The sequence below is a fragment of the Coregonus lavaretus genome (assembly GCF_964263955.1).
Source record: "Coregonus lavaretus genome assembly, chromosome: 19".
NCBI lineage: Eukaryota > Metazoa > Chordata > Actinopteri > Salmoniformes > Salmonidae > Coregonus > Coregonus lavaretus.
The window spans coordinates 16,801,325-16,827,335 of NC_140006.1; the positions used below are offsets into that span (position 1 = coordinate 16,801,325).

Consider the following 26,011-nt stretch of genomic DNA (forward strand, 5'->3'; position numbering starts at 1 on the left):
TGTGTCATTGCCAACAAAGGGTATATAACAAAGTATTGAGAAACTTTTGTTATTGACCAAATACTTATTTTCCACCATAATTTGCAAATAAATTCATTAAAAATCCTACTATGTGATTTTCTGGATTTTTTTTTCTCATTTTGTCTGTCATAGTTGACGTGTACCTATGATGAAAATTACAGGCCTCTCTCATCTTTTTAAGTGGGAGAACTTGCACAATTGGTGGCTGACTAAATACTTTTTTTCCCCACTGTGTGTATGTATGTATGTATGTATGTATGTATGTATGTATATATATATATATATATATATATATATATATATATATATATATATATACACACACACACATACAGTTGAAGTCGGAAGTTTACATACACCTTAGCCAAATACATTTAAACTCAGTTTTTCATAATTCCTGACATGTAATCCTACTAAGAATTCCCTGTTTTAGGTCAGTTAGGATCACCACAGAGCTGGTGTAACTGAGTCAGGTTTGTATCCCTCCTTGCTCGCACACGCTTTTTCAGTTCTGCCCACAAATTTTCTATAGAATTGAGGTCAGGGCTTTGTGATGGCCACTCCAATACCTTGACTTTGTTGTCCTTAAGCCATTTTGCCACAACTTTGGAAGTATGCTTGGGGTCATTGTCCATTTGGAAGACCCATTTGCGACCAAGCTTTAACTTCCTGACTGATGTTTTTACTCCTGAACTTCCTCTACCCTCAACCTTCTCCGATCATTTTCATGATGTCCATCCAGTTTGCTTCTATATGCCATATCTTTCTAACTGTGCTCTTTCACAAAAACTGTCAACCTATAACCTATATACTTATTATGGACACAGTATGCGTAACTTTAGTTATCTTGTTGTTATTAGTTATTGTTAGTTGTTATTAGTCCCATCCTTCAACTCCATTCAACACCTCCCATCTATCTCTTAACACCATCCATATTGGATTTCTATTTGCCATATATTTTTCAACTGTACTGTGATGTTTTACAAAAATTCTGAACCGTTCTATTCTCATTGTTTCTACAGATTGTAAATTGAAAATAATCATTTTTGCTGAAGGTATTATTATATTATTGATCGATTGACTATGACTTTTCAGATCACCCAGTAATGCTATCTGCAAGGTTAGCTCCAGGTAAATATTGCAATCCTTTAGCTATTCCTGGACCTGTGTCCAAAAACAAGCTACAAATGGACAGTACCAAAACAACGGGCTCCCGAGTGGCGCAGCGGTCTAAGGCACTGCATCTCAGTGCTTGAGGCGTCACTACAGACCCCCTGGTTCGATTCCTGGCTTTATCCAAACAGGCCGTGATTGGGTGTCCCATAGGGCAGCGCACAATTGTCTGGGTTTGGCCGGTGTAGGCCGTCATTGTAAATAAGAATTTGTTCTTAACTGACTTGCCTAGTTAAATATAGGTTAACAACAACAACAAAAAATGATCTAATGATTGTCTCTTCGCAGCAAAATCTGCAGAGCTGGGAAGATTGTATCCCCCATATAAATAACATTCTATTGGTAGGAAAAATGTTGTATAATCATTTAAATTGAAAGATTCTAAGTTTTGAATCCGGCGTCGTTTTGCGTATCAGTTAATAAATACTATGCCATGGAATCGGTACGTCAAATATCTCTTCCCAACTATTTTGCAATCTACATGGGAGGGCTGTCAATCCTTTGGTCCTTAAATGAAACTGGTATACTTTTTTATTTATCACCATTTTCTTTAACCAATTATGTTATTTAATGCAGGGCCAACAGACAAGTTCCTTCATTTTCCCCCCTTCCACATTGCTCTTCCATTTTTGCGGTAATGCTGCAATTATTTGGTTGTAATTTTGGGTAGAGCAGACATTTCCATGTTTTTGTAAGCTGCATGTGCGACATAACTCCACTAGTCCTACCTATGATATCATTTACGAAGATTATACCTTTTTTTTTTTTTTAATTCAAAAAATAATGGTTTTTGATCAATTAGTATATTTGAGTTTAACCACTTTGTTGCATTATTTGTTCTGTCATTTCTGGAGGATTAAATTGAAATTGCAATCAACTTTCTATAGCTTGTTTTAGAAATAGTGATATTTGGGAGATTATTTCCTTTTCAAATAACTGAAAGTGAGAGGTTGTAATCTGAATAAAGGGGAAAAGGCCATTCTTGAACATTGGGTGAGACAATCTTACTAATTTGCTAGAGAACCAGTTCGGATTTAAGTATAACTTTTGTATGACTGAAGCTTTTAGTGATAGGTCTAATGCTTTAATATTTAATCATTTATGTCCTCCGAATTCATATTCGTTATATAAATAGGCCCGTTTAATTTTGTCCGCTTGCCATTCCAAATAAAATTGAATATTTTTTTCTCTTATAATTTAAAAAACTGTTCGCTAGGCGTAGGCAAGACCATAAGCAAATAGGTAAACTGGGATAATACTAAAGAGTCAATCGGTGATTTTTCCACAAATTGACAGGTATTTACCTTTCCATGGTAGCAAGATCTTATCTATTTTTGCTAACTTTCTATTAACATGTAATGGAGTGAGATCATTTATTTCCTTTGGGATATGTATTCCGAGTATATCCATATCACCATCAGACCATTTTATTGGTAAACTACATGGTAATGTAACATTTTTATTTTTTAGTGATCCAATACGTAATATAGTACATTTTTCATAATTTGGTTGTAATCCAGAGAGGTTAGAAAATGTATCTAGATCCTCTGAGGCTGTGGAGGGATTCTAGTTGTGGATTTAAAAGAAAATATGAATGATCAGCATACAATGACACCTTTGTTTTTAAGCCCGGGATTTCTAATCCCTTGATATTATTGTTGGATCTGATTTTAATAGCTAACATCTCAATGGCCATAATAAATAGATTATCATCCAATAGGGTTTGATTCAATTTCCAATATCCTCGCCCACGTGGAAATTCAGTAAGAGTAATGTATATGCCAATTATATGATGGTCCGACCGCATTCTATCCCCTATCAACATTTATTATTTTATTTTTTTACTTTTGGTGCCAACAAGAATGACATAAGATGATTCCACAACTTGATTTCCACCACCTGTGGTAAATTCAATTGATTGGACATGATTTGGAAAGGCACACACCTGTCTATATAAGATCCCACAGTTGACAGTGCATGTCATAGTAAAAACCAAGCCATGACGTCGAAAGAATTGTCCGTAGATCTCCAAGACAGGATTGTGTTGAGGCATAGATCTGGGGAAGGGTACAAAAAAATGTCTGCTGCATTGAAGGTCCCCAAGAACACAGTGGCCTCCATCATTCTTAAAATGGAAGAAGTTTGGAACCACCAAGAGTCTTTCTAGAGCTGGCCGGCCGGCCAAATTGAGCAATTGGGGGAGAAGGACCTTGGTCAGGGAGGTGACCAAGAACCCGATGGTTCCTCTGTGGAGATGGGAGAACCTTCCAGAAGGACAACCATCTCTGCATCACTCTGCCTATCAGGCCTTTATGGTAGAGTGGCCAGACGGAAGCCACTCCTCAGTAAAAGACACACGACAGCCCGCTTGGAGTTTGCCAAAAAGCACCTAAAGACTCTCAGACCATGAGAAACAAGATTCTCTGCTCTGATGAAACCAAGATTGAACTCTGGCCTGAATGACAAGAGTCACGTCTGGAGGAAACCTGGCACCATCCCTACGGTGAAGTATGGTGGTAGCAGCATCATGCTGTGGGGCTGTTTTTCAGCGGCAGGGACTGGGAGACTAGTCAGGATCTAAGCAAAGACGAACAGAGCAAAGTACAGAGAGATCCTTGATGAAAACCTGCTCCAGACCTCAGACTGGGGTGAAGGTTCACCTTCCAACAGGACAACGACCCTAAGCACACAGCCAAGACAACGCAGGAGTGGCTTCGGGACAAGTCTCTGAATGTCCTTGAGTGGCCCAGCCAGAGCCCGGACTTGAGACCTGAAAATGGCTGTGTAGCAATGCTCCCAATCCAACCTGACAGAGTTTGAGAGGATCTGCCGGGAAGAATGGGAGAAACTCCCCAAATACAGGTGTGCCAAGCTTGTAATGTCATACCCAAGAAGACTCGAGACTATAATCGCTGCCAAAGGTGCTTCAACAAAGTACTGAGTAAAGGGTCTGAAAGCTTTTGTAAATGTGATATTTCAATTTAGCAAAAATTTCTAAACCTATTTTTGCTTTGTCATTATGAGGTATTGTGTGTAGATTGATGATACAATAAAACAAATAAAAAATATTTTTTTTTAGAATAAGGCTGTAACCCAACAAAATGTGGAAATTCAAGGGGTCTGATTACTTTCTGAAGGCACTGTATCACCAGTAGTACATTTACCATTAATCCCCATAATTTCTAATCTACAATGTTTGTTTGGTTACAATAATAATAATACTATATTATTAGTCGTTTACCGTTCTCATTGTCGGAGTGGACACATTGTTTGCAGAGCTCACAACCTATGCTACACTTGTGAGAAACAAGTTTTGGTTAATTTAATTCCATTGTCTTTTTTCAATGTATTAATTGTCTTTTGTTTGGAGTGTTCCTGTCAATGTTGAGTAAGGATGCACACCAGATTACGCATAGAAGTAGGCCTAGGCTACCTGGCCGATGTGCAAATGTATAAATGTGCCCGTTTGGGGATGTCTGATTTTAGTATTTCTGATTGTCTTAACTCACCACCACTAATGAGCTGTTGAGCTTCACAAAGTAATTTAATCTTTACCTCTGGATAAGAGCGTCTGCTAAATGACGTAAATGTGCCCTTGAGCAAGGCACTTAACCCTAATTGCTCCTGTAAGTCGCTCTGGATAAGAGCGTCTGCTAAATGACTAAAATGTAAAATGTAAATGTAACTAGCTCCTAAATTATCAAACCAAATGCACAACTGCAGAGCATTTATCACATTTTAGACTTAACCTAATAGTTATAAGATATCTAGCTGGCAAACATTTAGTTGTGAATTCCATACTGTAACTAGATCGCCTGGCGCGTGCTGCACAATAGTGAGTGACTCACAAGGCTCCGTTCTCATCGTTGTGTGCTTGTAAACACCAAGTGACTGGGGATTACCGGAAAACTTCATAATGAAAAATTGTGATAGCGTTCTTCATTTCACCTATCTTCTTTATCTCCTAACGTATTGCTCCTAAAGTTGACTACAGGTATTTACTTAAAAAGTAGCTACAAATATTGACATGTATATAAAAAAAAAAACTATACCTATACTGAACAAATATATAAACGCAACATGTAAAGTGTTGGTCCCATGTTTCATGAGCTGTAATTAAAGATCCCAGAAGTTTTCCATATGTACAAAAAGCTTATTTCTCTAAAATGTTGTGCACAAATTTGTTTACATCCCTCTTAGTGAGCAATCCATCCACTTGACAGGTGTGGCATATCAAGAAGCTGATTTACACAGCATGATCATTACACAGGTGCACCTTGTGCTAGGGACAATAAAAGGCCACTCTAATATGTGCAGTTTTGTCACACAACACAATGCCACAGATGTCTCAAGTTGAGTGTGCGTGCAATTGGCATGCTGACTGCAGGAATGTCCACCAGAGCTGTTGCCCGAGAATGTAATGTTAATTTCTCTTCCAACGTCGTTTTAGTGAATTTGGCAGTGCGTCCAAACGGCCTCACAACCGCAGACCACATGTAACCACTCCAGCCCAGGACCACCACATCCGGCTTCTTCACCTGCGGGATCGTCTGAGACCAGCCTCCCGGACAGCTGATGAAACTGGATTTGCACAACCAAGAATTTCTGCACAAACTGTCAGAAACCGTCTAAGGGAAGCTCATCTGTGTGCTCGTCTTCCTCACCAGGGTCTTGACCTGAATGTAGTTTGGCGTTGTAGCCAACTTCAGTGGGCAAATGCTCACCTTCACCGACGAATCCCTGTTTTAACTGTACCGGGCAGTATGGTGTTGTGTGGGCGAGCGGTTTGCTGATGTCAACGTTGTGAACAGAATGCCCCATGGTGGCGGTGGGGTTATGGTATGGGCAGGCTAAGCTACGGACAACGAACACAATTGCATTTTATCTATGGCAATTTCAATGCACAGAGATACCGTGATGAGATCCTGAGGCCCATTGTCGTGTCATTCATCTGCCGCCATCACCTCATGTTTCAACATGATAATGCACATCTCCATGTCTCAAGGATCTGTACACCATTCCTGGAAGCTGAAAAAGTCCCAGCTATTCTATGGCCTGCATACTCACCAGACATGTCACCCATTGAGCATGTTTGGGATGCTCTGGATCGACGTGTACGACAGCGTGTTCCAGTTCCCGCCAGTATAGGAACAGATTTGTTTCCTTCTGGTTATCTTGATCTTTGTCTCCCTCTTGAGATATTTGTGTCTTAATTATTTCATCAAACATTGCGCTTAAGATCCCTAACATTGAAAATCATGTTCTTCATCAAATTGGATGCTGTTTGGATGAAACCAGTTCAAATTACGATCATGTCATCGTGCACATTTCGAGTGAAGTTGCTTTATCAATTTGGGAGAACATTTGATGGGTCTTTCCAGGAAGCTAATCCTGAAGATGGATGCTGTACCATCATTGACAGTGGATCTTGCAAGCACTGACCATAATGTAAGTATCAGAGTTTGATGAGCCTAACACGGTAGCCAACATTTTTGGGGTATCGGGAGGCTGTTAGAAGGGCTGGGGGATTCTTATTTCACATTTGATCTCCTTTTGTCTTTCCACTATCAAGCTGTAATGCTATATATATATATATATATATATATATATATATATATATATATATATATATATATATATTTATTCAACAGCTACTCTGTCTGCACAGCTTCCCAGGCAACCACCGCAGTAGGAATGCTGTGATATAAAATCAGCTTTCCAAAGGCAAAGGGAGGATATGCTGTGAAGCCTGTTTAGATAGACCTAACATATACTGTAAGTCATAGTTATTCATTTAAAATCTGCATCAGTTGAGCATTTTGGGCACACAAAAATACAAACATTGAAAAGTTTCACAAAAAAATGCATGACCAAATATAGCATATTTCAAATTGAGTACTTTAAAAACACATTGTAGAATGAGTAGATCACTACATCAACGAATTGATGGTATCATAATTCAATACCCTTTTAACAAACATTTCCCTTTTCAAAAACATTACAGGCTACGTAGACCGGCTCCTGGATCTCCTCTTCAACGAGGTCACCCTTGATCCAGCGCCATATATGGGGAAGCTGTGCGAGCTGTCCATCCCAGGACCCCTGTCTGCCCAGTGTGAGAGGCCTGATAAGGAGGCCATAGCTGGATTTGTGTCATGCTTCAATCTTGGGGGTGACTGAAGCCAAGTGGGTGACTGACTGAAGCCTGCTTGATTGAAGCAGGTTACATGAGTCCCCCCCCCCCCCCACATCAATATCTATAGTTGGTAGCATTTCCTAAAGCCTAACTAATAAACTTCTACGTGATATGATATCACATTTTGTTACTTTGTATAGTTTTTTTCCCAAGCATTCGGACGGTAGATGTGTTAGAAATTGTACGAATCGATGGGGTCCTACACACTGTAGGATGGCCTGGTGCCTATATTAGGCTTATGGCTCTAGTTATAATTGTTTTATGTCAAATGATGTCTCACCTTTATTTTTCGTGAGTGTTCGTTGATCATTATTTCTGTTATGCGGGCCTATTGTAAATGATCAAATAAATGTCTGATCAATACATACAATTCTGAACATGAAATGTATAATGCTAATGCAGAGGCACCCATTGACTGTCCAGTACTCTTATTGTATGCTGTTTTCATGTACTGTACATTCCCTTATGTCTAATCTTCTAATATGACTCAGGCTTTACTAATTCTTGTGAAGAAGTGTATCGGTGTACTGTGTTCTGTAATTAGTTACGAAACAATAGAAATGCAGTTGTGTATTGCTGCTGTTTGTCAGATATCCAACAGTCCATGGTCAGCTCTGTTGATCATGAGAGCATTTTGCAGAGAAAATGGAGTGAGGAATACTATTTAGGTTTGGAATGACATGTGGCCCATTTTATACCTTAGTACCTGGCAACGACCACAAGGGCGTTTCAAAGCTGTCAGTCAAGGCGAGCTCATGAATATAAGCTTCCCGCCCACTCAGCCTGTTCTTTAAGGCACCCTGATAGAGATGAGAGAAAATGTACAATTTCTTACATTCTGAGCATTTTAATAGTAAAAAAATATTATGGGTGATGTTTTGGTCATTCAAAGGCTATTTTTACTTGGGAAATAGGATGACTGTGCGGGACCTTTTAAAGCATCAGACAAGCTCGGTGCATCTAGTTGATTTTAGTAAAACACATAGATAGGGTGTGTCTATATATGGAAAAAGACACATTTAAAAATTGACTAATTGATTGGTCGAAAGAACAGGTGCTTCTCGGTCGACCAAGATGTTGTTTTGTCAGGGACAGCCCTCGCTAGAATGCAGACTAAAATGATCCAGAGCCAGGCCCTTTAATAAATAGGCAACCCAACCCACACTCTTCTCCTCATCCCTTGATTTATTTCCTTTAACATCACTGCCTCTCTCTTTACTGTTATTTTTATCCCACAAACTAAGAAATCCCCTCTGCCTGCCCTGGCTGTACTGTCTGTGTGCTTCAGTAGAGCCAGCTAGCTTAAGCCAGCTAGCTGAAGTGAGCTGCAGCTCTTGGAGCCTCAGGACAATGTTTAATAAATTGGTTAGTTGGGCTAGGTTATCTCTGGGGTGAGGTCAGGAGTCCTGCCAAGGCAAGGCAGGCCGCCACGGCTGAGTTTGCTTTGCTTTGCTTTGCTTTGAGAATCCAGGGCTCAGTCAGTACTAAGGAACGTGTGAGCGGTGCTCCTCTCTCTGTTGGAATAACTCAATTATATTTTGACATGAAAGCCTTTATGACAGCCAGTACGACTCACTGGGGCCTCATAAGGAAATGGAATGCCCTAGTTCGCCATGCCTGGGTTCACTGTCATTGCCATTTATCCACAATGCTTGTTAGATATGCGGTCTTTCTAGGTAAGTGTGATTTCCTGTCAGTACTGTTAGAAGTCTGTATGTAAAGACTTTCTGTTCAGGCATTGACGACAAACTCGCCTTTAGGATGGGCCTTGTTGATTGGCAGGCAGTTGCCCAAAGTTATGGCCTACATCCCTGCATGCAGGAAATTGTCCTATTCATGCCCATTAGTTGGATTTTCCCCCATCGACAATGCATTGCAGAAGAAGAAGTATGCAAAAAGGCATTTAATATATTTTTTATTAATTTGATTGGTCAAGCTTTATAAGTTGCAGACTGAGAGAGCACTGTTTGGTTTTAGATGGCCTTTTAGATTGTACCTAATGTATTTTGCACCTGTATTGCTAATGTGGGTGTGACATCTTTAGGGAAATAAGAGGTAAGGCTACACTTAGACCTCTCTGCCTGGCCTGACTTCAGTGCCCAGCGTTGGCATTTAGAGAAGGAAGATGTGGTTAAGTCGCCCATGGAAACCAACTCCAACTGAAATGTCTGGTGGAAAAAAGAGGTTGTCTGACAAAATGTGTGGAGTTTGCTCCCCTTCAGCATAATATAAATAATTGCCATGTTATGTCAACCACAGATTTTATTTGGTATAGTCATGCACTTATGAATGTCCTTTTCATCAATCGTAGAGTGCTTTTTGTGTTATTATTTAACAATCTTAGGGATGGATGTCACCCTTCCCTGCAGCATCAGCAGAAAGCAGGAGAAATACAGAGTTAGCAGGATGCAATGCAGTACTCTCCACTGTCTGCTTTTATAGCCATTTTCCCCAAACTTCCATATATGATTGGTAGAGGTCTGATTTTCTTCAGTGTGTGGAGTGAAGCATACTGTAGCCTATGGACTAGAGATAGGCTATAGGCCTATACATGACTCTGGCTATAGACCTAGGCTTACCTTTTACGAGCTGTAGTGGCATATAGGCCTAGTCTATTGACTGAATTAGGCTTAGCCTAGTGTATCATTTATATGTTTTACCTTGGTCTGAATCTATCAAGCAACAATGCCGTGCGGAGCAGTTATTTGGCCTAGATCCTCCTTGTGCTAGGCATCTCAGACACTACCAGCTGGCCATATTGCATTAGTCATAATTTTTCCCATTTCTTATGCATTCATTGATGGTGGCTGCACGATTCCCATCCTGTGCCTGGAAAGCAGATAGAAAATCAAATCAAATCAAATTTTATTGGTCACATGCGCCGAATACAACAGGTGCAGACATTACAGTGAAATGCTTACTTACAGCCCTTAACCAACAGTGCATTTATTTTAAACAAAAAAGTAAGAATAAAACAACAACAAAAAAGTGTTGAGAAAAAAAGAGCAGAAGTAAAAAATAAAGTGACAGTAGGGAGGCTATATATACAATAAGATAGACTGGTAGTCCTTAGGGTGCGTTTCTTCCCATGGCTGCTGGGCGAACACCTCTGGTACTCTGTAATACCCTTCTCACACTACTGAGCTGAGCTGAAACGAGCTGAGCCAAGCTGTACAATGCTGGTCTGGTTCCGCATCCATCATAGTGGCTGGAATTGAGATAGAAAGGACAGTCTGACACACAAACTCTGAAACTGCACTGTATTATTTGAGTCGACGTGATGGCATTAAAAGTAAAGAAAAACAACCAGTTCGGGTTGGCATGATGGTGTGAAACGTGTCAATCAGTGCAGTGGTGGCAGAGGCTTTTTTGGCCCTGTGTCCCTGTCTTCTCCATGTATCTGAGGCTGGAGAGATGGATGAACTCCGGTCACTCCGGAGTTCTGCAGAGATGGTTGTCCTTCTGGAAGGTTCTCCCATCTCCACAGAGGAACTCTGGAGCTCCGTCAGAGTGACCATCGAGTTCTTGGTCACCGCCCTGACCAAGGGCCTTCTCCCCTGATTGCTCAATTTGGCTGGGCAGCCAGCTCTAGGAAGGGTCTTGGTGGTTCCAAACTTCCATTTTAAGAATGATGGAGGCCACTGTTTTCTTGGGGACCTTCAATGCTGCAGAATGTTTTTGGTACCCTTCCCCAGATCTGTGCCTTGACACAATCCTGTCTTGGAGCTCTACGGACAATTCCTTCAACCTCATGGCTTGGTTTTTGCTCTGACATGCACTGTCAACTGTGGGACCTTATATAGACAGGTGTGTGCCTTTCCAAATCATGTCCAATCAATTGAATTCACCACAGGTGGACTCCAATCAAGTTGTAGAAACATCTCAAGGATAATCAATGGAACCAAGATGCACCTGAGCTCAATTTCGAGTCTCATAGCAAAGGGTCTGAATACTTACTTACACGGAATCCAGGCATGAAAACAAGTTGACCTTAATAGGGAATCAACTAAATGCATTGAAAATGTACTAATTTGCCGAAGTTTATCATAAGACGTGAACAGAATGCATCAGTGATTTGTATTTCCTGCAACTTTCTCGGCTGAACTACATGTATTTTGTAACAATTTGTATTTTCAAAATACTTTTCTATACTATTTATTTTATAGAGGTTAACCATTTTGTGGCCCCCTTTCCCCCTCATGGGTATCAGAAGTCTGCCACTATGGTGTGATAAGAGCATCTGCTAAATGAACTAAATATAAATGTATGTATATGTAAAAATTTACAATCGCAAAGCATGCGGAGTATTATTCTAATGAGCTCTGCCCCGAAACAAAGCCAATAATTAATACCTAGTGTGCGTTGCAGTTCATTTTGCTATTTTCACATACACATTTACATTTTGGTCATTTAGCAGATTCAGTTCGGCTGGTGCCTAGCCGAACTTTGCTAACAGAACAGGTGTGCTCGCATACTCCCTTAAAAGACCGTCACTTGAAAAACTAGAAAAAGTGGCAATAGTACTTTTGTCCATTTTGAGACGCTGTATCCGGTATACACTTCCTCAAAATTGTCAGAATTAAACGTTTTTGCCGAGTAAATCTTAGTCGTACAATTTGACATCTAACTGAGATGTTTGGTGCTGTATTTCTCAATGAAAACATGTGCATGAAAATGAGTCGCCTTTCGTTGAATGACAACAAAGACTTTACTGAAGAATCCCTACTGTTGACCAATCACCGATGAAGGGGCGTAAACTACGGCTCCGAACTTCAGCTTTCCTTTAGAAAAAAATGTGTGAGCCCGAACAGCCGAAAAAACCCTCACCGAAGTCTAAAACGAACAAAAACATCACAAAATGTCGTCATAATATATGCATGAACTCTTTCGAACTGTTTCGGCTGGGAAGCATGTGGACGCCTTTATCCAGAGTGACTTACTAGACTCAACAAAAATATAAACGCAACATACAACAACTTCAACGATTTGATTGAATTACAGTTCATATAAGGAAATCAGTCAATTGAAATAAATTCATTAGGCCCTAATCTATGGATTTCACATGACTGGGCAGGGGTGCAGCCATGGGTGGGCCTGGGAGGGAATTAGTTTTTCCCCACAAAAGGGCATTTTTACAGACAGAAATAGTCCTATGCTCACGAACAGGGATGTAAACAAATGTGTGCACAAAATTTGAGAGAAATATACTTTTTGTGCATATGGAACATTTCTGGGATGTTTATTTCAGGTCTTCAAACATGGGACCAACACTTTACATGTTGCGTTTTATATGTTTTTTCAGTGTTTTTACTGTCAGTGCATTCAACTGAGGTAGATAAACATCACATTCATAGAAAATAAAATGTTTCTGTATCTGTTACTGAGAATGTTGTTGCTGTTCGGGATGGCTACTTGCAAATGCATTTATGTATTTTAAAAAACAAAATGCATGTATTTTTATGAAATGTATTTCAAAATACATGTATTTTGTAGTTATGATACATAGATATTTTGTACTTGTATTTTGTAATTGTATTTTGTAAATTTTGCCCCATCTCTGTCCACCATCCGGAGCCATCAGTTACTTAAGAGCATTCCTCTCTGCTTGTCTGAGCTGCAGCTGATTCACCATGTGGCTTTTCTTTTTGTTTCCCCATGAGGAGGGTCGGGCCTCTCTGTCTGTAGTGTCATCTATTGTTTTTATTTCACACAGATTGGTTGTACAAGTCATAACTAGGTAGACAAAGGTCAACGTTCTGTGCTCCGGTGTCACAGAACAGAATACATTACATCTAGGCCCTACTCAATCAGTACATCACACTTGACTCAAATGCTTCCTTCTCACTCGTGAGGAAGCTAAGGAAAGAACCATACATGTCCTGCTGTTGTTCAATCGCAGCTAAGATAACTTTTTATAGATCGAGATATCAAGGTGTGAAATAATATTAACATGGCCTACTTAATCTAAAAAATTTTTTTGCCTTCACGAGTTTCTCCGTGAGCCAGCCGTTCCCCAGTCAATTGAGCACACGTTCTGCTGCAAAATACAACACTTTGCAGCGGTGCTTCGGTCCCGCTATAGGCCTGGCCCAGGCTAAAAGTGCTCTCTTTGATGATGTGGCCCTGCCCTCTTTGTGTGAGACATCCTGGATTAAGGAAGATTAGGTTAAATCCCGCCAGTTGGCCGGCCGGTGGCACTTCTTCTTATGCTCCAGCATGGCCCAACCCGACCCAGACTCACCAGGTTCTGAGTAGGGCCCTTATGTTCACAACTGGGTGATGAATGGGGATTAAAATGTTGTGTTTATTTAGGGAGTTAATCATAGTGTTGGAATAACATCATATGGATGACCTCATGTCATGAGATGTAGAGAGGACTGTTTCACTGCGGTGTTGACATTGACCTAATCCTTTTCCATTATCTTCGTCCATTTGAGTCAAGGTGCTTATTGTCTAAGCCTTGTCAAGTTGACTAAGGTAGAAACTCTGTCAACCAGACAGGTTTGCATTGAAGAGCTCCCTGACCTGCGAAATTCAGGCCATTATTACAACCCACTGTTTTATGTCATCAGATGTAGTGCTTTCTCATTCTTCAGTTTCCTCAGTTGCTGTTCTAAGTCGCTGGTGTTTAATGAAGTCTCAACGCTTGTGAGTGTGACACTCAATGCCTGTGGCTAAGCTGCCCATTAATAATTTGTTTCTTATGAACATAGATTTGAGATCTTGCTGTAGGGGAATGAGCTGTTCAGTTTAACTGTCCATCCTTTTGTTGGAGACCAAATGTAGTCAGGCATTTGATGTCACATCATTGACTTGCAGGGCTCTACGCTGACCTTTTTGTTTTGCAAGGATGACGTGTGTGCCTAAATTGTAAAGTGTAGGTGCACATAAAGACATTTAGGAGCACAATGAAAAATGTCAGGTAATAAAGCTAGAATCCTTAATTTTTCTAGGTACACTGGTGCTCCTTAATTAAAATTACAGGTCGTAGAGCAAAATATTTAGCCTTATATGCGAGTAAAATCGTCGCCACTGTAGAGCCCTGCCTTAATGCTTTTTTTCTATGGTCTGAAACTCCCTAAACATGGATAAAGTTGTGAAACAAAACCCTTTTAAATCAGTCATTAGATCAGCTATTAATCAGTTTAACTAAATTGCAAAAGTTTAGGCTACAAGTGGCACAGAAATCTGATCTTTTGTTTTTGATTTGCTGAAAACCTTGGCCACTGTAGGCTAAGCCAGGTTGGGGCTATTGCTTGCAGGGTTGCTTGTTGTGAAAGTTTGGGTATATAGCTGGGTTATAGCCTATAGCCTCCAGTTAACACACCATAGAGTTCTTCTACTGTAGGCCAGCTAATAGTGAGCTGGTTCGAGTATTGTAGAGTAGTTGCCCCAGTTATGGCGTTAGGCCTCATAATATACCTTCTATTAATGATTTTCTTCTTTCTCTCTAGGATGGCTTGGACGCGTTGGTGTACGACCTTGACTTTCCAGCCTTGAGGAAAAACAAAAGCATCGACAACTTTTTGAATAGATGTAAGTAACTAGCCCATACGAGGATATTTTCCCCGTTTGTCCTCCTTCCTTTGTGCAGAATCTGCCATGTAGAACAGACACACAAGTGTTTCCCCTAGGATTTTTTTCAGCAGTGGTGGCAAAGTTGCCGTTGGTGGGGTGGTGGTGGGCGTGGCCAATGGCGCAATCTCCCGACCAACATTTTTAGAGGCCCTCCTCTTGGCTGCAGAGACACAATTTAGCTGTTTTAAAGCACATTTTCTGCAATTCTACACATTTTGCCATGGCTTATGGCATGTTGTTATACTATCTGAGTGACTCAAACATTATAACAACAACATCAATGGGGGCCCCATAACAATTTTAGATTCTCCTTGACTGTCGTTTTTATTTTGGTGATTTAGTTCTCAGATTATATTATTTAAAAAAGATATAGCTCCATTATCTTTTCTATATGTTTTATCTGGCTTTAGTCGTTTAATTTTACACTGTTTGAATCTTTTTTTTTGAGTCGCGACAACGATTTAGCAGTGGCGGCAGGAGAGAGTGGAGGCTGTTTTTGGGTCACTGCCTCACCTCTATCCAGGCCCGGGTATAATTGTGTCTGAAGCTTAGCCCACTCAGGGTCCCCAACAAAGGGGCTTTCATGAGTAGCTGGTGACCCACATGGTGTCTATCATGACGGGTTCCCTTCTTCACCACTACACCCCCTATGACTGTGGAACTTATGGAGGCTATGGCATTTTTACACATGGACTCTTGTCATCCGTGTTAGTATATCTATGTTAACAATTCTTTACAAACTGTTCATCGTATTAGAAACAAACTATTTGTTCAATTAGTCTTGTTGGTACTTTTTTCACGTTCAGCTAGGGCTGGGCGATATTCCATATTTTACTATATACCGGTATTCTTGCACAGACCGGTTTGGGTTTTTACTTGACCTTCTATAATGGTATTTTTAATGTTAAAAAAAATAAAAGGTTATACACAAGTCCAGTGCGTGTAATGTCAGTTTTTATAGTTTACTCCATCTGCTATTTGTCACCTTTCCCCCTCCTGCTGCATGCCCCCTCCCACACCAAGCCCTGCCCTCTCCCACACCAAGTCCTGCCCCCTCCCACACCAAGCCCTGCCCCCTCCCACACCAAGCCCTGCCCTCTCCCACACCAAGCCCTGCCCTCTCCCACACCAAGCCCTGCCCTCTCCCACACCAAGCCCTGCCCTCTCCCACACCAAGCCCTGCCCTCTCCCACACCAAGCCCTGCCCTCTCCCACACCAAGCCCTGCCCCCTCCCACACCAAGCCCTGCCCCCTCCCACACCAAGCCCTGCCCCCTCCCACACCAAGCCCTGCCCTCTCCCACACCAAGCCCTGCCCCCTCCCACACCAAGCCCTGCCCTCTCCTACACCAAGTCCTGCCCTCTCCTACACCAAGTCCTGCCCCCTGTCACTCAAGGAGAGAGCAGCTGCTCAACCAGGTAGTCATGAGCACTTTCTTGCCATTCACTCTGCAGGCTTCATGGTCAGATAGATGCAACAAGATATTGGTGACTAGTGATGGGCATTTGAAATGATTTCAGCATTTGAATAATATAATGATATCCAGATAGTCGAAATACATGTGTTTTCTTTTTATTGTTATGATTATATAGATTTTTTTACTTCAATGTAAACTTGCTCATGCGACTCAAGAGGTAGCCGGTAGTGGTGCGGGGGTCAGTTGTTTGTTCACCCGCCTGCAATTGCTAATAACCCATCCGCAACCACCTGACTGAAAATCTGAGGCCCGCAGCCAACCCTAACCCGCAAATATAGAAAATGTGCTACAGAGACTACAGAATGATTTTTTGACAGGGGGTGCAGGATTTTGTTTTGCCATTTAGATATGTTTCTGCTTATAATTTCCGACATTTTGGTAGGCTATTTGTTAGTCAACGTGTCTATAATTAAATACATGTTGCTTCTCTTTTGTCATTATTTCTTGCCCTAGAAGACTAAATAAACCCTTGCTCAGCAGAATAATGTGGTTGAAATACTATCAGCTTTTATGAAGAAGACAGCACCTCTACAGATCGTATCTAACTGAGCATTGCATTCTCTCAAGATGCAGAAATAAATGAATCATTTTTCCTAGGGGCTATAGCCCTATTCACACGGGACTAATATTACTAGAGAACGTTGGTTATGTATTTATTACCCCAGAATGTCCGTTATTCCAGAGGACGGTTCGGACGGGATACGTTTTTTCCAAACTGGCCCCTGTAATTTTTTTCTTTTTATATATATATATATATATATATATATATATATATATATAAATAAATAAATTGACAGTAATATATAGCTGTAGCTCAGTTGGTAGAGCATGGCGCTTGCAACGCCAGGGTTGTGGGTTCGTTTCCCACGGGGGGCCCAGTATGAAAAATGTATACACTCACTAACTGTAAGTCGATCTGGATAAGAGCGTCTGCTAAATGACTCAAATGTAAATGATGGAAGCCTGGAGTTTTTTTTTGTAAGTGTGAAGATGTTTCAACCAGTCCAGGCGATAACAGACTACACTGATAACTCGAGCTTTGTTCCCAAGTTTCTAAACCCTACCAAACCGTCTTTGGTATAGTGTCGCCATAATATTTTAATTGAGGAAGTGTGATCATAATCATTAGGCTATTTTAGCGATCCGCAGTTGAAGACATCCTAAATGCCCCCCAGCCTTCAGATGTGAGCTAAACCGCTAACTTGCACTTGATATGCGTTTTTAGGCTATGGATGAGAAAGTGAACTTTTTCCAAACGTTTAGCTCAGTTGTATGCTGCTTTGCGATCTATTAACAGCAAGGTTTGCATTAAATAGGTGCAATCTTTTTTTATGATGCATATGGCGATGTTCAATTCATTCGCACAAAACGTATAAACAAAAGTATTCACTGTGAAAGTTGATACATGTAGGCCCTTCATATATAGGCTATGCGCAGCATTTCGTTCAATTGATCGAATCAGTTATAGTTTTCTTGCTCAAATATCGAGCAACACCTGTAAAACTCAGACATTTTTCTCAAAACACAAGGATGTCGATTCGCACAGGACTGGTATTATCAGAGGACTTTGGAGTTTGCAAAAAAACAGTAGGTTATTCTGGTTAGTCATTGTCCAGATTTCAATTTCCATTTAACCCATCTAAACAGTAGGCTACAGTTTCCTTGACATGCCATAGGCCTGAAGTCCCGTCTTGTGACTGTCGAATTTGTATAGCGCCTCACAATCATGCTCTTTTACCACTTCAAATATTTTCCGAACATTTTCTGGCCCTCCCTTCTCTTTATTTTTGACTCTCCTTTCACAGCATTTGTCTTATTGAATTGAAGTTCGACAATGCCCTTTTTGCCTCGGTGGCTTGATGTTAATTTTTTCTGCCGGTTCCCAAATGCATTATTTGGCAATTGGCTGTGTAGGCAATTTGACACGCGTACAGTTAAACCCTAAAGTTTAGGTTTATGCACTAATACCAGATAGCCTGAAATAATGAAAGAAAAACCCTCAATGTAGACTATATACATTGCACAATAATTATACATTTTATGGATTTTTAAAGGTATTGTTTCTCTTTATTCAACCCACCCGCCCTACAGCTACACAATATTTAATGACCCTAAACACATCCAACCGACGGATATAACCGCAGGCACTGCGGGTTATGAGTCAACCCGCGCATCACAAGGAGCTGCTGCGCTGCGCTCTGCTTGTTTCAGCAGAAGGTGGGGGAGGGGCGACAGAGGAGCAGGGACTGGTGTGTGTATGACGCTGTAATCCATAGCGGTGAAACTACCACGCCCGTTTTAGGATATTACAACAACAAAGACTTACTTAAAACAACAACGTTTTTTCCCCCTCGGACATCATTGCACATCATTGTGCGATAGAACAGCAGAGTATTTACTAGAAAAATATTTACCACGATGCTGGATGCTCCTCTGCTCCGTTTTCATAAACAAAACAATAACAAATGGGCCTGGGGCGACCAGTGGCGCTGTTTCACCTTATGCGGCTCTCAGCTTTAAAATGCTTCTACAAATGTATGTTAATCCCATTTTTTTATATCATTTCTCAAGTAGGGATCATGTTCTTTACTTTCTTGGAACCATGAAACTGTAATTGCTGGAAATTACTGCATCAAAATGTTCTGATTTTAATAGTCCTTGGCTTTATTTTTAGGTCAGTTGAACTCGGATGCAGCTGGGCTCCCCCCTTTTCCATGCATTCTTGTGCCAGTTGTGACCCATGTGAATAAATAAATTGTTCTGTTCAGCTTTGACCATATTTGGCTGAATACTACCTTCACCAGGTAGTATCTCAAAAACGTGTCTGAGACAGCTAAATCGTGGCCAAAATGGTGTATAGTGTAGAGTGAAACACTGTAGTGCAGTCAGCGGAAAGAGGTTTCCTTCACTGCTTTATCTGCCAGAAAACACAAATACTTTGAGACTGTATGCCAACCAAATGTAGAGAGCGTGTCAAAAGCACTGGTCAAAGTAGGGCCTAACTGGTGTGTATGCAACAAGTTCTAGTTTATTGACATTTACATTTTAGTCATTTAGCAGACCCTCTTATCCAGAATGACTTATAGGAGCTTGCTCAAGGACACATCAACAGATTTGTCACCTAGTCGGCTCTGCGATTCGAACCAGCAGCCTTTTGGTTACTGGCACAACGCTCTTAACTGCTAGGCTACCTGCCGCTCTATATATAGTGCATTCGGAAAGTATTTAGACCCTTTGACTTTTACACATTTTGTTACGTTACAGCCTCATTCTAAAATTGATTCAATTGTTTTTCCCCTCATCAATCTACACACAATACCCCATAATTACAAAGCAAAAACAGTTTTTTAGAAATGTTTGCAAATTTAGCAAATAATTAAAACGGAAATATCACATTTACATAAGTATTCAGACCCTTTACTCAGTACTTTGTTGAAGCATCTTTGGCAGTGATTACAGCCTTGAGTCTTCTTGGGTATGACGCTACAAGCTTGGCACACCTGTATTTGGGGAGTTTCTCCCATTCTTCTCTGCAGATCCTCTCAAGCTCTGTCAGGTTGAATGGGGAGCGTCGCTGCACAGCTACTTTCAGGTCTCTCCAGAAATGTTTGATCGGGTTCAAGTCCTGGCTCTGGCTGGGCCACTCAAGGACATTCAGAGACTTGTCCCGAAGCCACTCCTGCGTTGTCTTGGCTGTGTGCTTACGGTTGTTGTCGTGTTGGAAGGGGAACTTTCGCCCCAGTCTGAGGTTCTGAGCGCTCTGGAGCAGGTTTTCATCAAGGATCTCTCTGTAATTTACTGTGTTAATCTTTCCCTCGATTCTGAATAGTCTCCCAGTCCCTGCCGTTGAAAAACATCCCCACAGAATGATGCTGCCACCACCATGCGTCACTGTAGGGATGGTGCCAGGTTTCCTCCAGACGTGACGCTTGGTATTCAGGCCAAAGAGTTCAATCTTGTTTTCATCAGTCTGAGAGTCCTTTAGGTGCCTTTTGGCAAGCTCCAACTGGGCTGTCATGTGCCTTTTACTGAGGAGTGGCTTCCTTCTGGCCACTCTACCATAAAGGCCTGATTGGTGGAGTGCTGCAGAGATGGTTGTTTTTCTGGAAGGCTCTCCCATCCACACAGAGGAACTCTGGAGCTCTGTCAGAGAGACCATCGGGTTCTGGGCACCTCCCTGACCAAGGCCCTTCTCCTCCGATTTCTCAGTTTGGCCGTGCGGCCAGCTCTAGGAAGAGTCTTGGTGATTCCAATCTTCATCTTCATCCATTTACGAATGATGGAGGCCACTGTGTTCTTGGGGACCTTCAATGCTGCAGAAATGTTTTGGCACCCTTCCCCAGATATGTGCCTCGACACATTCCTGTCTCTGAGCTCTACGGACAATTTCTTCGACCTCATAGCTTGGTTTTTGCTCTGACATGCATTGTCAACTGTGGGACCTTTTATATAGACGTGTGTGCCTTTCCAAATCATGTTCAATCAATATAATTTACCACAGGTGGATTCCAATGAAGTTGTAGAAACATTTCAAGGATGATCAATGAAAACAGGATGAACCTGAGCTCAATTTCGAGTCTCAAGGGCCTGAATACTTATGTAAATAAGGTATTTCTGTTTTTTATTTTTATTTTAAAAAATCTTGAAACCTGTTTTTGCTTTGTCATTATGGGGTACTGTGTTTAGATTGAGTTAAAAACAAATATTTTATCAATTTTAGAATAAGGCTGTAACAGAATGTGTAAAAAGTCAATGGGTCTGAATACTTTCTGAATGCACTATACACTATTTATTCAAAAGTATCTGGACACCCCTTCAAATTAGTGGAATAGGCTATTTCAGCCACACCCGTTGCTGACAGGTGTATAAAATCGAGCACACAGCCATGCAAACGCTATAGACAAACATTGCCAACCGTTGGAAGGAGTGGTGTAAAGTTTGCCGCCATTGGACTCTGGAGCAGTGGAAACGCGTTCTCTGGAGGGATGAATCACACTTCACCATCTGGCAATCAGACGGAATAATCTTGGTTTGGGGGTGCCAGGAGAACGCTACCTGCCCCAAAGCATAGTGCCAACTGTAAAGTTTGGTGGTTGAGGAATAATGGTCTGGGGCTGTTTTTCAAGGTTCAGGCTAGGCCCCTTAGTTCCAGTGAAGGGAAATCTTAACGCTACAGCATACAATGACATTGTAGACGATTCTGTGCTTCCAACTTTGTGGCAACAGTTTGGGGAAGGCCCTTTACTGTTTCAACAATGCCCCCATGCACAAAGCGAGGTCCATACAGAAATTGTTTTTTCGAAATCGGTGTGGAAGAACTTGACTGGCCTGCACAGTGCCCTGACCTCAACCCCATCGAACACCTTTGGGTTTAATTGGAACGCAGACTGCGAGCCATGCCTAATCGCCCAACATCAGTGCCCAACCTCACTAATGCTCTTGTGGCTGAATGGAAACAAGTCCCCGCAGGAATGTTCCATCATCTAGTGTAAAGCCTTCCCAGAAGAGTGGAGGCTGTTATAGCAGCTAAGGGGGGACCAACTCCATATTAATGCCCGTGATTTTGGAATGAGCTGTTTGTCCACATACTTTTGGTCATGTTGTGCGCTTCAGATATCTAGTGAGAGTACTGACAGATGTTCATCTGCTGTTGAGCTTTTTTTTCTGTTCTGAATTCTCAGCCTGAGTCGGTGGACAAAGCCTCTTTAGTCATACTTACTAATGATAAAAGCTTGCCCTGCTCTAACTGGTTTCCTCTTAATGTATTCTCTCCTCCTCAGATAAGGACACCATCAGTAAGATCCGGGACCTGCGGATGAAAGCAGAGGACTATGAGGTGGTCAAGGTTATCGGGAGGGGTGCTTTTGGAGAAGTGCAGTTGGTGAGAATCACCATTATGGTTATGCTAATTTGTCCTGAGTGAATCAACTTTAATTTGTCTGTCTGCTTGCCCTTTATAAATCTGGTACAGACATACAGAAGTATGAAATTATTATATGGCTTAAGTCTTTTTTTTCATCTGTATGAAAGCCCAGTATACATCCTAACTGGACTCTGTTCTCCCGTCTCTTCCAGGTAAGACACAAAGCCACGAGGAAGGTGTACGCCATGAAGCTGCTTAGCAAGTTTGAGATGATCAAGAGGTCGGATTCTGCTTTCTTCTGGGAGGAGAGGGACATCATGGCCTTTGCCAACAGCGCCTGGGTTGTGCAGGTATGGATCATTGAATAACACACAGTTCTTTATAGTGACTCCCTAGTCTCGTCCTCACTTTGCCTACTAGGAACAATCTGCAAGGAAGGACGGTGATTGAGTTTCAGGCCAACAACAGAATATTCATGCAATTTCAATGTTTTGCTCTTTTCCTTTCTATTCCTCCTATTTAGGTTTGGTCACTAACCCTAAGCTCTTCCCCCCAGCTGTTTTATGCGTTCCAGGATGACCGCTACCTCTACATGGTGATGGAGTACATGCCCGGCGGAGACCTGGTCAACTTGATGAGCAACTATGACGTCCCTGAGAAGTGGGCCCGTTTCTACACCGCTGAGGTGGTGCTGGCTCTGGACGGGATCCACGCCATGGGTTTCATACACCGGTATACTCTTACTGGACTTCTCTTTCTCTCCTCGTCTCGTCTTATCCTCTCTTCACTTCCACTGTAAAGGTTGCTCTTGAATGTCTCTACTTCTACCTCAGTTCTGTAGTGGCAGTTCTCGCCACTCTTCCAAAACCTCCCTGAATTTGAGAAAGCTGCTCTTTCTCTCGACTGGGATTTAAATCGGCAGTTTAATGTACCGTTGTTGGTTTGAGAATGCCTTGGTTGTATAATATCATGTCTTAGGTTTGAGAGCTGCTGGTTTGTTATATTACTGTATTTTTTGTCTTTTCAGGGACGTGAAGCCTGATAACATGTTGCTAGACAAAGCAGGCCACTTGAAGTTGGCAGACTTTGGGACCTGTATGAAAATGAACAAGGTAGCTATCGCACTAGCCTTCCAACGCACCATGACTGATAATGAGGAGTTAGTTGACACTTTAACACCCTGTAGAGTAGACTGTTGTAGAGGTCTTCTTGGATCCCGAAATGGAGATCCGAACCGAATTGGATCTGCGAAATTCCTATCCGACACCAACATGTTTGTTTTTTTTGAAGATAATACCGGATTCGAGGTGGACCAGATCCAACCCAAAATATGTCAGAGATGAGGGAGAATCGAATCCAAATTGGCTCGGGTCTGTATCGGACCCAAATGGATCCGAACGATAAAAAATGCAGCTTTATTGCTGCGCAAGCCAGGATAATTTTTTGACTTGTCTGGCAGGAAGTGTACGTTAACGTTTCACATACATTTTCTCTTGTAGGCCTATCTATAATGATTTAGTTGTGGTCTACACTACAGCTTAGTATTTTAATTAATGACATCCATAATTTAAAATGTCGACACAAGAAGAAGGGAAGGAGTGTGTGATGAAGACACACTATAGATGCATCTCTCTCCAGAATGCGCTCTCTGTCTCCCGCTAATCCGTGTGCATTCATTGTTTCATTTTGTGAATTGTTTGCCCTTTGTTTATTTTTTTTATTTATTTTTTTTATATATATTTTGCTTGAGCACACAGGAGTATCCCAATTTGGGGATGTCTGATAGTATTTCTGATTGTCTTATGAGCTGCGGAGGTTCTCAAAGTATTATTTTTTTGTCACCTCACACAGAAAGTCAACCGTGTTTTACATCCATTGCGAATGACAATAGATCCTCACTGTATTTCAAAAATCTTTCCAACACTCCTTTTCAATAGTACTAAGTATGGACCGCGCCTCTGTGTGGAATTGCAACATATTGCTGATCCCATATCTCCAATGGAAACGTCATAAAATAGGCTACCTGAACACTTCTCCTTTGCGCAAATACAGCTGTGTCAGTTCCGAGCTCATTGGCGAAGGAAACAGTGAGGGCCCAGTTGAAACAGTGTTGCATGTTATACCGAAACTTCGATACGTTTTCGATTCTAGAACATGAAAAACTGTTCTAGAATTTGTTAATTTCGGTACTTCTGTCAAATGTGTCTCACGTAGTCTACTGATTGAGAGCGAATCAAGTCTATCAGTGCAGCCAGTGTCCCCTTATAGCGCGAGAGCACTGTGCCTGCTCCACTTACTCATTGCTAGCTCTAGCCTGTCCTGAGGAACCACTGCACTCAGTGGGAGTCTGGGCTGCATCACTGCTTATGCAGCACAGAAGTTAACACACTTGAATAATGCATGTAAAAAAGTTGAAATTGTTAATTACTGTTTGCCAAGCAATGTCCATACAGTCTAGAACACTACAATGTAAGACAATACCGGTAGCTTCTAGCTTTGTAGGCTAACTTTCCTTGCTAGCTTACAGCTGAAGCGAACATCCAATTCACTACCCTAGTACCTTGTTTATGATACCATAACTCAAACTATTTCAAAGCTGATTGTCACCAAAAACGTTATTAATTCACTTAGTCTCCCCCACCTCACGTCTCTCCCAGTCAAGATCATCTTAGCTCTAGCCTCGAACTGACTGTGTGTGTGAATGATGGCATGGGTCTTTAAGAGACAGTGCACACTTTTATGAAAGAGATTGCTTTATCTATGCAAATGTTGTTGATCAGTAGAACTAAATAAGTCCCAAATGGATTGTTTTTCATCTGTAACCCCATGAAATCAGCCAAAACAAGCTCCTATTGAATATGCATTCACCTGTATTGTGAATAGGCCTAGGCTGCATCTTGATTTACATTTTAGTCATTTAGCAAACGCTCTTATCCAGTGAGTGCATACATTTTTCATACTGGCCCCCCATGGGAATCGAATCCACAACCCTGGCGTTGCAAGCGCCATGCTCTACCAACTGAACTACAGGAGGGCAGTTTATCAAGAGACTAGAGGTTTACCATTCAAATAAATGATTACCATTATGTAGTTAGTTTGGTTAAAAAACAGTCTAATTGATTGTTTGATTGTATAATTGTTTCATTAATGCATACATAAAACCATCTAAATGTTCAAATGTATTGATATTGAACTCGAAAGATCTGTCTGGATCAAGTGCCATCTGTGACAGGCTAATACGCCTTCTTTTCTTGCTGTGGTATCGTTTTGGTATTGAGTATCGTGATGTTATCGAGTTTTGTGATACTAAACCTGGTATGGAAGTCAACATTCTGGTATCGTGACAACACTAGCTGCAAGTTCGCTATAGTGAGCTCAAGCCAGACAGAGAGAGAGGCAGACAGGCGGAGGAGAGAGATTAATGCTTTTGAATGAACCGACTGCCATGCATAGCAAATTTGATTTATAGAGGATATTTATTTTCATCAGGATATCTTCAAATATAATTAAGGATCTGATCGGTATTTCACTTATTTTCAGACAGATCCGAGGTCCATGGACACCGAGCGTGATCCGACCCGGGATCCGAGGGTTAACTACAGAATTTAGCATAGTGATATTCAAATAATATCATGACTTTTTTTTTTTGGAATATCCCCCCCCTCCCAAAAAATAAGTTGGTCTTGTCTCTCTTGACCAATCA

At 41.3% G+C, this 26,011-nt stretch overlaps 1 protein-coding gene across 1 annotated transcript in view; it reads left to right on the plus strand.

Moving 5' to 3' along the window:
- The window catches only part of LOC311146780 (rho-associated protein kinase 1-like), an 80,041-nt gene that overhangs the window by 28,253 nt on the left and 25,777 nt on the right, over positions 1–26,011 (plus strand). Inside the window, exons 2-6 of the mRNA XM_084183360.1 lie at positions 14,845–14,926; positions 22,226–22,326; positions 22,521–22,658; positions 22,865–23,040; positions 23,336–23,420. Of these exons, the coding sequence (XP_084039486.1) occupies positions 14,845–14,926; positions 22,226–22,326; positions 22,521–22,658; positions 22,865–23,040; positions 23,336–23,420 (582 nt within the window). The remainder of the gene's footprint in view (positions 1–14,844; positions 14,927–22,225; positions 22,327–22,520; positions 22,659–22,864; positions 23,041–23,335; positions 23,421–26,011) is intronic.